At 46.2% G+C, this 13,670-nt stretch overlaps 1 protein-coding gene across 3 annotated transcripts; it reads right to left on the bottom strand.

Annotated features, from left to right (window-relative positions):
- Positions 1 to 1,166: 1,166 nt before the first annotated feature.
- On the bottom strand, positions 1,167 to 7,935 carry LOC101607715 (carbonyl reductase [NADPH] 1-like). Of its 3 annotated transcripts, none has more exons than XM_045150619.1 (3): positions 7,631 to 7,935; positions 4,309 to 4,400; positions 1,167 to 1,616 (listed from the first exon to the last, which is right to left on the bottom strand). In XM_045150619.1, exons 1-3 carry the CDS (start codon positions 7,933 to 7,935, stop codon positions 1,180 to 1,182), a joined length of 834 nt encoding a protein of 277 aa, XP_045006554.1. In that variant the 3' UTR covers positions 1,167 to 1,179. The 3 variants fall into 3 exon arrangements, with proteins under 3 accessions (XP_045006554.1, XP_045006553.1, XP_045006552.1); XM_045150618.1 differs by having other exon boundaries at positions 4,309 to 4,407; positions 7,638 to 7,935; XM_045150617.1 differs by having other exon boundaries at positions 4,309 to 4,420; positions 7,651 to 7,935.
- Positions 7,936 to 13,670: the final 5,735 nt, after the last annotated feature.

The raw sequence follows: 13,670 nt of genomic DNA, 5'->3' as shown, positions 1-13,670 counted from the left end.
GTCCCAACAATAAGAAGGTAAATACAACATATGGAGAATCTAGATTAAAGTTTCATATATATATATATATGTATGTATACACACACACACACACACATTATCTATAGATATGTAGATATAACATGAAAGTAGAGGGATGCTTTGGAGATGGGAAGAAGACCAGTAGAGGGGGAGGAGGGAACAAAGGGGTCAACGGGTTCCATGAACTAACTACGGCACATGTGTATGAAAATGTCATAATGAAGCTCATTAGTTTATATGACAATTAAAATCAAGTCTATGTTTCTTTTTTTGTTTATTTTTATTTATTTATTTGAGAGTGACAGACAGAGAGAGAAAGAGGCAGACAGACAGAGAGAGAGAGAGAGAGAGAGAGAGAGAGAGAGAGAGAATGGGTGCACCAGGGCCTCCAGCCACTGCACACGAACTCCAGACGCATGCGCCCCCTTGTGCATCTGGCTAACGTGGGTCCCGGGGAATCGAGCCTCGAACCGGAGTCCTTAGGCTTCACAAGCAAGTGCTTAACCGCTAAGTCATCTCTCCAGCCCAAGACTATGGTTATTGACCCCTGAGTCACACTGTCCCTTCCCTTGGCCAACCTTTTACATTTATTAAACTCTGAGATGGAGCTGGCTGGGCCTGAAAGCAGTCTATAGAAACGACACATGCAAAGAAACCGCGCAGGGCCAGGGAGATGCTTCAGTGGACAAGTGTGGGCCGCATGCGCGCGCGGAGCAGAGCTCAGACTCTCAGGAACCCATGCCCGGTGAGCAGGGGAACCTGCGTGTCATCCCAGGGCTCAGGAGGTGGAGACAGGCAATCTCCAACGCCAGCCGGTGAGCCAGACTTGCTGAGTTGCTAAGCTCTGAGCTCATGTGAGAAACCCTGCCTCAAGAAATAAAGGGGAGGGCAATTGAGGAAGACACCTGCCATCCACCTCTGGTCTCCACATGCACACGCACGCACGCACGCACGCACACACAAAAAAGAAATGAGCAAAACAAAAGACCCATTTAGTCATCGTGATTTTCATTCGCTATTTCCAGCAGTTTTTTTTTTTTTTTTTTTTTTTGCTTTTGGTTTCCTTCTATTACAGAGGAAATCAGAAAATGTTCCATCGAATTTAAAAAAGTTTGGGTCACATCAGGGGGACTAGGGGCGGAGGTGTGCGCTGACTGCTCACCATTGCTCAACTTTCTTCTCCATCACGAACTGCCCGTGAGGCCCCTCTGCATCTGGCGGCAGGAGGGCCAAGTACACGGGGGTCTCGGCTCCTTCCTCTGGGCTTTTGGAGGCTCTTGGTCCTGCCATGTCGGTTCTCACCCACCCTGGGCAACAGGCGTTCAGGAGGATCTTGTCTCCTCTCCTCTGCTCGTTGAGTTTCCTGGCATGAATTCTGGATAGGACGGTCACCCCGATCTTTGTGACCGTGTATCTAGAATTGACCCAGCCTTTTTGTATGTGCATACCATCCTTTGTGTCTTCTACGAACTTGTTCATGAGCCCCACCAGCTCGTCCTCTGTGATGGTCTCACTTCGAAACTTCTTCTGCAGCTCCAGGCTGCATGCTTCAAGGCCCAAAAGACTGGCCATGCTTGACACGTTCACCACTCTGCCTAAAATAGACAGTAACAATTACCCAGAGAGGCGTACACCGGCGTCATGGGTAACAGATTAGCAGGAATTTTAGTGTAAAAGCTTTCATCTTGAGAGAATATCACCACCATGAACTTGAAGAGGAACACACACGGGCAGTCTGTGGCGTCGTAGCCTAAGACCCACCATGCTTGCCTTCAATTAAAATGGCATTGCAAAGAGCTGACCTCTGAGGTCTATGGAAAGTGGTCTCAAGAGTAGTCAAGGGTTGGAGAGATGGCTTGGCGGTTAAGGTGCTTGTTTGCAAAGCCAAAGGACCCAGGTTCCATTCCCCAGGACCAATGTAAGCCAGATGCACAAGGGGGAGCATGCGTCTGGAGTTTGTCTGCAGCCACTAGAGGCCCTGGTGTGCCCATTCTCTTTCCCTCTCTCTGCCTATCTCTCTCTCTGTCTCAAATAAATAAAAATAATAAAATATATTTTAAAAAGTAGTTAAATCTTTTGAGAAAACAGCGTGGATGCAAGATAGGAACTTATGTAAGCTGTACATGCAAGTACTGAACAGCAATCTGCATGATTTGTGTTTCTAAAAGTAGAACTGGGATGGAGAGATGGCTTAGTGGTCAAGGTGCTTGCCTGCAAAGCCAAAAGACCCAGGTTCAATTCCCCAGGACCCATGTAAGCCAGATGTACAAGGTGGCGCATGTGTCTGGAGTTCATTTGCAGGGCTGGAGGCCCTGGAATGCTCATTCTCTCTTCTCTCTCTCTCTCTCATCATGTGTTTCCTTCTCTCAAATAAATAAATAAAAATTTTAAAAAGTGACACTTATCTTTATTAGTGTATCTTTAATGAGTAGTGGTTCATCTGCAGTACAAATTCAGTGTGGAATTAGAGCATTTTACAATGAAGACGGCATGAGAGAGTTTGTATATGGAGGACACAGAACATATAGGTTAAGGAGCTAAAATGAGCCTGGTGGAGGTCAGATTACAGAGATCTCTATAAGCCATGCTGAGCAATTAAGTTTCTCCGTGAATTTTTTGGGTGGGGTGGAGCTAGACAAGACTATGAGAACCATAGGAAAGAAAAAGTGAAGTGGGCTGGAGAGATGGCTTAGCGGTTAGGGCACTTGCCCGTGAAGCCTAAGGACCTAAGTTTGATTCTCCAGGTCCCACGTAAGTCAGACACACATGGTGGCGCATGCATCTGGAGTCTGTTTGCAGTGGCTAGAGACCCTCGTGTGCCCATTCTCACTCTCTCTTTCTCTCCTTCTCTCTGTCTCTAATAAATTAATAAAACAAATCTTTAAAAGAGTCAAGAATGGAGGTCAGGGCTGGAGAGATGGCTTAGCGGTTAAGCGCTTGCATGTGAAGCCTAAGGACCCTGGTTCGAGGCTCGGTTCCCCAGGTCCCACGTTAGCTAGATGCACAAGGGGGCGCACGCGTCTGGAGTTCGTTTGCAGAGGCTGGAAGCCCTGGCGCGCCCATTCTCTCTCTCTCCCTCTATCTGTCTTTCTCTCTGTGTCTGTCGCTCTCAAATTAATAAATAAATAATTAAAAAAAAAAAAGAATGGAGGTCAGCCAGGAGGGCTTGCAACTGTGTGGTTTGACAGCTGGGGGCCCGTGGTGGAGCTGCGCAGTGATGCCTTCAAGAGACTGTTGGGAATGCCGGGCGTGGTGGCGCACACCTTCAATCCCAGCACTCAGGAGGCAGAGGGAGGAGGACCGCCGTGAGTTTGAGGCCACCCTGAAACTACATATTGAATTCCAGGTCAGACTGCACTAGAATAAGACCCTAGCTCAAAAACCAAAAGACAGAGAGAGAGAGAGAGAGAGAGAGAGAGATAGATTCTTGGGGAGCTGGAGAGATGGCTTAGTGGTTAAGGCACTTGACTGCAAAGCCTAAGGAACAGACTCAATTCCCCAGAGCCCACATAAGCCAGACGTACAAGGTGGTACATGCATCTGGAGTTTGTTTCCAGTGGCTAGAGGCTTTGGTGTGCCCATTCTCTCCTCTCTAATAATCAAAATAAAAGATAAAATATTTAAAAAAGAGAGACCCTTGGGTACAATATTAGGTTTGGGTAAGTGCTTTTGAAGGGCAGCTGTGACAATCACCAAACTGGGAGAGCTGGGATGAGGCATTATGCATGGTATAAAATTTAGTTTTTCAAGTTCTTGCTTATTTAAGAAAACTCAGTTAAAAATAAACATGACTACCCTTGAGGGCAGTCACAGAAACACACATAACAAGACGATTCGGGGATAGGTATGGCCATCCTTTGGAAATAACTGCTTCACGTTTGGAGGGGGGTGGGCATTGTGAGAAGGTTAAGGAGCAGGAGATAAACATTTGTTAGGAGAAGGGAACTTTGGGAATGTTCGAGGCAGGTGACAGAATTTTCTGGATGGTATGTCTAGTTAATGGGTGGTAATGAAATCTCCACCAGCTTGAAGAAGATCACTCCCACAAGAGAGGATAAGCAGAGGATCAGATCTTAAAAGCTTCTGACATGTCAAAGAGACATGGGGCAAAGAGACTCTGCCCAGATGTGGATAAGGATAAGGAGGGGCAAGATAATGCAGAGCATCATGGCAGAGTGAGTATGAGTAACTTCTGGAAAAATGACCAGGGTACCTGACGCCTGTGCTTCAGCTGTAGCAGGAAAGGAAACAGGGCCTAGAGAAGTCTCAGGTAGGCAGGAGACTCACCTTGGGGTTTTATTAGAGGCAACAACTCTAAATAGACATTTCGGGTACCGAAAAAGTTTGTTTTCATTGTCATTTTTGCTTGAATATGAAAACGCGTGGTATTGGTATCTTTTAGGAGAGAAAGAGAACAGAGACAATTAACATTAGTCATGATGTAGAACTTCATAGAAGAGAGCTGCAGAAATGGCTCAATGGTTAAAGGTGCTTGCGTGCAAAACCTGACTGCCCAGGTTCAATTCTCCAGCACCCATGGAAAGCCAGATACACAAAGTGGTACATGTGTCTGGAGTTCATGGGCAGGAGGCCCTAGTGTGCTTATTCTCTCTCCCTCTCTCTTCTTGCATATATATATGTATAAAATAAAAGAACTTCATAAAAGTACAATAAGGCATTAGAAATATTGTCAAGTCACAAAATGGCCTTGATATTCATGACCTCCCACTGTGTGAAATCACCTACATAAGACCTTCATAATAGGAGGAAAAGATGATGACATAAAATAAAAGAGACTAATTGGAAGAGGGAAGGAATTTGACGGTGGGTGGATTTGAAAGGGGGCCAATGGGAGTGAAGGGAGGGAATTATCATGGTTTCATTTTCTATATTTATGGAAGCTGTCAATAAAAAGTTAAAAATAAAAATATAGTCAAGTCTGTGCAAGTGGAGGAACAGAATACAGGGGAAGGCTCTTGAAGCGGGGGTGAGGAGGGGAATGCTCAAAACTAATGACAGCATGAATCAGTACAATAGAAACCAACCTCTGCATTAGCTAATTAAAAGATATAACTCTTGGGCTGGAGAGACGGCTTAGTGGTTAAGGCACTTGCCTGCGAAGCCTAAGGCCTCATGTTTGGCTCTCCAGGTCCCACATCAGCCAGATGCACAAGGTGATGCAAGTGCACAAGGTTGCACATGCGCACAAGATAGCGCTCGCAGCTGGAGTTCTATTACAGTGGCTGGAAGCCCTCGTGCACCAATTCTTTCAGTGTCTCTCTTGCTTTCATTCTTGCTCTCTTGCATTAAAAACAGGGGGGGCTGGAGAGATGGCTTAGTGGTTAAGCGCTTGCCTGTGAAGCCTAAGGACCCTGGTTTGAGGCTCGGTTCCCCAGGTCCCACGTTAGCCAGATGCACAAGGGGGCGCACGCGTCTGGAGTTCGTTTGCAGTGGCCCCTGGCGTGCCCACTCTCTTTCTCTCTATCTGCCTCTTTCTCTCTCTCTGTCTGTCGCTTTCAAATAAATAAAAATAAACAAAAAATTATTTTTTAAAAAGGCCAGTCCTTTGGGCTTGCCTTTAAAAAAAATAAGATATAACTCTTAATAAGGGGCAGGATAGGGAAGAGTCTGAGCAGAAGTACCCTGTAGTGGGAGGAGAAAGCTTAACCCAAAAGCCATAGGCTTCTGCTGGTAAATCTTAGTACCAGAACTGGATTACCGCCCCCCCCCCACACACACACACAAGTGAGCTGTTGGTCAGGGAGGCCCATAAGGCCAAAGCTCTTGGTTACCCACCAGAGCTAAATGATAAGATTCCACAGGTCACCTTCAGAGGACGTCAAGAGATCATGCTGGAAATGAGAAGGAAGTGCTGGGTATCCCTCATAGTGCTGTAAAGTGCTGTGTGAGCTACCCGGGAGGCCAATAATTACCAACAGTGTGAACAAGCAGGAGACCCTGCAAGCTACAGAATCAACCAGCCTGGCTAGGAGGAGAGCGAATGCGCACCTAGTGATGTTGGGAATCACTTAGGCTTTCCCTCTTTGATCCATGCTGCTCTCATTCTTGGCTGGAGAATGTGCTTTTTTCAGATGGCATCGGAGACCAGAGAGACCCAATATCCATCAGTACCACAAGAAAAGAAAGCCGACTGCCTGGTATGAGGCCAGTCGTCTCTATCACATCTGCTAGGTACCAGGAAACACTGCCGAGGAAGCGGCAGATTAGATAAGAGCGCGGCTCTCTCGGCCAGCCTAAGAACCTCCTCCAGGGAGACGATGGTAGACCCTGAGGAGATGCAAAACTGACCTAAGCAGAAATTCACAGGATGCGGAGGCTTGACACTAAAGTGGACTTGGAACACACCCTTCAGGCTCAGGGAACATTGTGGACAAGCGAGCAGAAAGACTAAGGATCACGGGGTTGGGAAGAGTGCTCTGAGGCATTGACCTCTCGGCCTTCCACCACCACAGGGACTGGTGTATTCCTGACTCCATGGTGAGTATCAACAGCTGGACCCTCAATGGACTGGGGCAGGGGAGAGGGGACAGAAGAGTGACTCATGGAAATATAACCAATATGCAGAATTAAGTGCTGGAGAGATGGCTCAATGGTTAAGGCGCTTTCCTGTGAAGCCTAATGACCCTGGTTCGATTTCCCCAGTATGCAGGTAAAGCCAGATGTAAAAGTGCTTCATGCATCTAGAGTTTGTTTTCAGTGGCTAGAGGGCCTGCAACACCCATTTTTCCTCTCTCTCTCTCTCTCTCTGCTTGCAAATAAAGAAATATATTTTTTAAGTTCAAAATATTTTTTTTAAAAAAATAACCTATTAAACTTAATTTTTCAAAGTGAAAAAAAGAAAGAAAAAGAAATATGGGAAGGCCAGTCCTGCCACCAGGACCAGTATTGGTCTGATCATGTTCTAAAATTTTGGAATATGGCATGAGTGGACGAGCCTACAAGGGATCTTGCTGTAAGATTTTTTTCCCCTATTTCTTGTTTATTTCAAAATCAATTGAAGGCTGAAGATATGGCTTAGGGCTAAGGCACTGGCCTGCAAAGCCAAAGGACCCAGGTTCAATTCCCTAGCACCCATGTAAACCAGATGCACAAGGTGGCACATGCATCTGGAGTTAATGTGCAGTGGCTGGAGGCCTGCTCATTCTCTCTCTCTCTCCCTCTATCTACCATCTATCTATCTGTCATCTATCTATCTATCTATCTATCTATCTATCTATCTATCTATCTATCTATCTATCTATCTATCTATCTATCTGACTCTCCTTCCCTCACTCTCTCACTCTCAGATAAACAAATAAAAATAAAATATTTTTAAAAATCATTTGGAAGTCAAGTCATCTGCCCTTGACGTCAATCAGAAACACCTGTGACAAGACCCCGGAAAAGGTCCCAGAGCACAAGCCAGCCACACCAGCTTTCTCAGTTAAGGTCATGCTCTGCTTTGACACACCTCCCAGCCTGTCTCACTCCCGGGAGGGGAGGGGTGTCCTGTTGTGAACCCTGTAGACCAGTCGTGCCCCGCCCCAGCATTGCCCAGCTAGGAGCACATTAACCTGGCCCAAAGTCCTTGAAGATGGTCTCGATGGTTGGTGGTTGATTGTTAGGCCAGAAGGCGATGCCCGCGTTGTTGACCAGCACGTTGAGTCCCCCGTACTCCGTGCGCAGGAAGTCTCGCAGCGCGCGGATGCTCCGCAGGTCGTCGATGTCCAGCGGGTGGAAGCGCGGGCTCAGGCCCTCGGCCTGCAGCTGCTGCACCGCGGCCCGGCCCCGAGCCTCGTCCCGCGCCGTGAGCACCACGTCCCCGGAGAACTTCCGGCACAGCTCACGCGTGATGGCGAGCCCGATGCCCTTGTTGGCCCCGGTCACCAGGGCCACGCGGCTGCAGGACGACATGGCTGGGCGGCGGGGCTGCACCTGTTGTTGGGAGAGTGGATCCTGCAATCTCCAAGCTGAGGCTCAGACTTTTGTGAGCTTGGAGGCACACGAGGTGCCTGCTGGTCTTATGCCTGGGGACATTAGGCCCAGAGCCCAGGCACCTGAGAGGTCATTGGCACACCGGGCAACATCCGTTGGGGTTTTAGAGAAAACTAGTATGTTTGAGTTAATGGCTACCTGTTCCCTGCCACCCACTTTAGCTTTCCTAATGTTGTCATTAGCCTTTTTGTTAATATTTACTTAATAAGTGTCTTCCAGCACATAGATTAAGTTTTATAATGAATGAAATGGAATGGTTTCTAATGCCCAACTATGGAGCATATTGGAAGAGAAGTCAAATAAGCCTGAAGTCCGGGGGTACTGGGTCCCTAGGAGCCAGGCAAACACTAGGGTTTTCTGGAAGGAGTTTGGAAGGAGAGTAGTCAGGCCGACCCTGAGTGTACAGACCTGGGAAAAGGAAAAGGTTCAAGAGAGGAGGCCTGGATGATCTGGATAGATGGCTTAGTGGTGAAGGCAGTGGCTGGCAAAGCCAAAGGATCCAGGTGCAATTCTCAAGGACCCACATAAAGCCAGATGCACAAGGTGGCACATGCATCTGGAGTTCTGTTGCTGTGGCTGGAGGCCCTGGGACACATACCCACATAAAGCCAGATGCACAAGATGGCACATGTGTCTGGTGTTCGTTTGTAATGCCTAGAGGCCCTAGTGCACCCATTCTCTCTATCTGCCAATTTCTCACTCATAAATAGATAATTTTTTTTTTTTTTTAGAAAAGGAGGCCTGGTCCTTGCCAAAGGAGTTTTGTCAACTGCTGGCAGCTGTCCACCTGGCAGCCAGGAGCCATTCAGACCTGATGTGACCTCACCTCACACCCGCTTCTCTAAGGCTGGTAAGTGCAGCTCTTCATCTTTTTATGGTGGGCTTGAAGAAACAGGCTTCTATATTTATTCCCCCGTTCTCAGAACTTACAACTTACCTCTACAGATGAAGAAAGCCTTTGAAGTTAGAACTGCAAGATGTGACTGAGGTTTGACTGCTGTTCCTTTCCACCTTACTAATATGTGCAAGCAAACTCACCAGCTAGTCCTGGGCTAGGTTCTCCGCTACTAGGAAAAATCTTTAATCATCACAGGGTTACAACTCTGGGTACTTGCAAGACCACCAACTTACCTTCAGGTAAAAATGGAAATGTACAGGTGCCAGAGAGCATAGCAATCTGTTTTTTTTTTTTTGTTTGTTTGTTTTTACTTTCAAGGGTGTATGTTGTAAAAAATAAATTACTTATTTATCTGTCTGTCTATGTGTGTACACGTTGTGTGTACGCCATGCTCCAGGGTCTCTTGCTGCTACAATCAACTTTCTATCTGACTTTGTGTGTGTGTGTGTGTGTGTGTGTGTGTGTGTGTGTATGTGTGTGTGGAATTGAACCTGGTCTTGCGCAAGCAACTTCAGTGGCTGAATAATCTCCCCAGGTCCAGGGTAAACTTTTATTTATTGTTTGTTTGCTTGCTTATTTTCAAGGAGAGAGAGAGGGAGAGAATGGGTGCACCAGGGCTTCTTGCCACTGCAAACGAATTCCAGATGTGTGCTCCACTCTGTGCATTTGACTTGACATGGGTACTAGGGGATAGAACTGGGGGCTTTTAGGCTTTGCAAGCAAGCATCTTAAACACTGAGCCGTCTTTCAAGGCCAGGATGCACTTTTACATCCTCACAGGAGAATGAAATAAAGCTCAGAAGGCTTATAAATAGGTTCAGTGCTGGGAAGTCTTTAATACTTTCTGTGGGCATCAGAGGAAGAGGTGCTCAGCGGGCCAAGCTTCCTTTCTCTGCTGTCTCACGGGTACTCACCAGCCATTAAGTCCAGACTTCATTGAAATCAATGTGATTAGGAAGACCAGTCTTACTTGTAGTAGCCATGTGACGAGCTCTGGATGTGCACTTGAGGCCACTACACTCAGCGGTACGAACAGGAGATGTCTCTCTCATGGTAGACTATCCCGCTGCTCAGCTTCCCTTAACATAGGTGACAATCATGTTGCCATTTAAAGTAGTTTTTCAACTATCTTTTTCTTTTCTTTTTTGGTTTCTCAAGGTAGAGTTTTGCCCAGGCTGACCTGGAATTTGCTATGGAGTCTCAGGGTGGCCTCGAACTCACAGCGATCCTCCTACCTCTGCCTCCCAAGTGCTGGGATTAAAGGCACATGCCACCATGCCCGGCCTTCAATTATCTTTTTAAACAAAAAGTTGATAGTTTTAAAAGATCCCCTTCTTTTTTTTTTTGGCGGCGGGGAGAGATAGGGTTTCTTTCTAGTCCAGGCTGACCTTGAATTCACTATGTAGTCTCAGGCTGGCCTCAAACTCACCGTGATCCTCTCACCTCTGCCTCCCAAGTGCTGGGATTAAAGGCATGCGCCACCACGCCCGGCCGTCTTCTTTTTTCCAACTGAGATATGTATTTTTTTTAAAACAGGGTTTAATGCAGCCCAAGCTGGCTTTGAACTCCATCTGTAGCTGAAGACAACTTTGACCTTCTAATCCTCTTGCCTCTACCTTCCAGATGCTGGGATTCCAGCCATGTGCCCCGCTGTTCAGCGTCCATTGGAAATTCTGAGATAATGACTGATTGACATGTAGTTGCAAAGAAGAGCCCAGAGGTTTAACTGTCAGCCAGTTTTCCTGAGTTTGTAAAACTATAGTACAGCATCACACGTGAAGTGACAACAAAATAATCCACTGAGCTTGTGTCCTCATTTACGAGTGTCTCATTCTGTGTAGGTTTTTTTTTTTTTAACCATATACACAAGCTGGAGATCCAGCACAGCAGGACCCAGAGCATCTTCATGAGAATTTACTTTCTCTCTCTCTCTCTCTCTTGCAGGGTCTTACTCTAGCCCAGTTTGACCTGGAACTCACTCTGTGTCCCAGTCTAGTTTTGTTACTTCAGAAATGTTGTATAGGGGCTGGAGAGATGGCTTGGCTATGAAGCCTAAGGACCCCGGTTCAAGGCTCGATTCCCCAGGACCCACGTTAGCCAGATGCACAAGGGGGCACACACGTCTGGAGTTCGTTTGCAGTGGCTGGAGGCTCTGGCGCGCCCATTCTCTCTCTCTATGTGCCTTTCTTCTCTCTCTCTCTCTCTCTGTCACTCTTAAATAAATAAATAAAAATGAACAAAAAAATTTTTTTAAATGTTGTATAGATGAAGTCATCACAAAACAGGCAAAACAGGCAATGTTTGGCAATGCTTTTTTTTTTTTTTTTTTTTTTTGAGGTAGGGTCTCACTAGCTCAGGCTGACCTGGATCACTATGTAGTCTCAAGGTGGCCTCAAACTCACAACAATCCTCCCACCTCTGCCTCCTGAGTGTTGGGATTAAAGGCGTGTGCCACCACTCCTGGCAGCAATTCTTTTTTTCATTCTGTGCAATTCATGGGTTTGGATTTTCTTCCTTATCCCACTGTCTTCATTGTTTGGCCTCTCTGCACACCACGGTTACTGAGGGATGGGTTGCAAGGAGCAATGGGCCCCTTGAGATGAAGGCTCAAGAGCGTGTTATTGCATGGGGCTTCCTGGCTGGAGGAAGTGTCACTGGGGGTTGGATCCTGGGGTCCAGCCCTAAGGTGTGTTTGGGGAGGGACCTGATTTCCAGCGCACAGGTATGCTGAGCAGTATGAGCTCTGGAGGGGTCCCTGCTGCTTGGTGCCAGGTTTGTGCTTGTTGCTTTCGGTTGTTTGCTGGCTGCTATGTTGTTCCCTCTGCTTGGATGGGTGGAGACAGCTTCTTCCGCTGCCAATGGACCGTCCCTCTGGATCTGTCAGCCTGAACTAAACCCCTTCCTCCCATGAACTGTGTCTGGTTTGGATGTTCACCCAGCAACATGGAGCTGACTACAACCCTGTCTATGTCTTCTCCCACAATGCACCCGATTTTAATCATGTGCAGCCCAACGTATATAAGTGTAGGATTGCAAATAGAGTTTTCCCAAAAAACTTGCCTTACTGCCTATTGTGGTTTGAGTGTAAAATGTCCCCCATAGATTCCTGTGTTTCAATACTTGATCCCCAGTTGGTGGTGCTATTTAGGAATCTTATGGATCCTTTAGGAGATGGAGGAAATATATCACTGGAAATGGGCTTTGAGGTGTCATAGTTCAACCCCACTTGGTGTTTATTAGTTTTTCTACTTCTGCTGACGAAACAGTGTGATGACAACTATCTGTTCATCTCATGTTTTCCCTGCCGTGGTAGAAACTCCCTCTCAGGGGCTGGAGAGATGACTCAGGAATTAAGGCAGGTAAAGCCAGATGCACAAGGTGGCACATGCACCTGGAATTCGTTTGTAGTGGCTGGAGGCCCTGGCATGCCCATTTTCGCTGTGTGTGTGTCTCTCTCTGTGCTTGCAAATAAGTAATTTGGGGTAGGAGCTGGAGAGATGGCTTAGCGGTTAAGCGCTTACCTGTGAAGCCTAAGGACCCCGGTTCAAGGCTCGATTCCCCAGGACCCATGTTAGCCAGATGCACAAGGGGGCGCACGCATCTGGAGTTCGTTTGCAGTGCCTGGAGGCCCTGGCACACCCATTTTCTCTCTATCCATCTGCCTCTTTCTCTCTCCATCTGTCTGTTGCTCTCAAATATATATTTTTTTATAATATATAAATTATATATATAATATAAATATAAATTATATATAATATAAATATAAATTATATATAATATATAAACATAAATTATATATAGTTTTATATATTATATATAATATATAATTAAAAATTATATATAAAGTATATATATATTTATATATATTTTTTATTTTTAAAAGAAACTTCTTGAAACTGTAAGCTAAATGGAAAAGGTTGGCAAGTCCATTACTGGGAAAGGGGTGTATGTGGCAGCCAAGTGGGGTTACAGATTGGGAAACAAGTCTTATTCTTCTCCCCCACTGCTAGTACTTTTTTTCTGTGGCTGGGTTGAGCCGGTCGTAGGAGGTTGTGGGTTGCAGTTAATTTAGCAAAGCATCTCTCAGAGTTAGGTCATGGAGTGCAGGGGAGTTTGAACATAGTAAGTGTCTTGCTGCCTTGTTTTGTTTTGTTTTTAAAGTTAAGGTGGGCATGGAGGTGCACACCTTTAATCCCAGAACTTGGGAGGCAGAGGTAGGATGATCACCATGAGTTTGAGGCCATCCTGAGCCTACATAGTGAATTCCAGGTCAGCCTGGCCTATAGAGAGACCCTACCTCGAAAACAAAAACAAACAAACAACAACAACAAAAACCCCCCAAAAAACCCAAAGCCCCGAGGAAAGGCATGTGCCATGACTTTGTCCCCTGGATTCCTATCAGTCCTGGCACCACCACAAGAAAGGAGAAGCCGCTGGGGCTAGATTTCCCAGAAAATACAGTGTAGAAAATGCTATACATTACTAAGAAGTTATTTCATGGGATTTTAGGTACATTTTTGTCTGCAACTCCATTTGCTAATTAATGAGTTTTGCAAAAGAGAAAGTTTATTCACAGGGAAACTGAGCATGCAAGGAGAAGTCATAAGTTTCATATCTACTTTCCAGAAGACAGGGGTTAGGGACATTTCTAGGATGGAAAAAACAAACAAACGTGGGTGGGTGCGGTGACTCACATCTGTAATCTCAGCATTCAGGAGGCTGAGGTAGAAATTTTAGGAGTTCAAGGCTAGCTTAG

The sequence above is a fragment of the Jaculus jaculus genome, chromosome 5 (assembly GCF_020740685.1).
Source record: "Jaculus jaculus isolate mJacJac1 chromosome 5, mJacJac1.mat.Y.cur, whole genome shotgun sequence".
NCBI lineage: Eukaryota > Metazoa > Chordata > Mammalia > Rodentia > Dipodidae > Jaculus > Jaculus jaculus.
Note: the sequence above shows the minus strand (reverse complement) of the source record. Positions and strands in the feature narration are given on the sequence as shown.

Excerpts from the sequence above, each read along its gene's own strand:
- LOC101607715 (XM_045150619.1), bottom strand. The coding sequence starts at position 7,935 with ATGTCGTCCTGCAGCCGCGTGGCCCTGGTGACCGGGGCCAACAAGGGC. Across the intron at positions 4,401-7,630 it reads TGGCCTAACAATCAACCACC|TTTTCATATTCAAGCAAAAA; the intron begins AACCATCGAGAC and ends CAATACCACGCG. Across the intron at positions 1,617-4,308 it reads GCCTCTAATAAAACCCCAAG|GCAGAGTGGTGAACGTGTCA; the intron begins GTGAGTCTCCTG and ends TGTCTATTTTAG.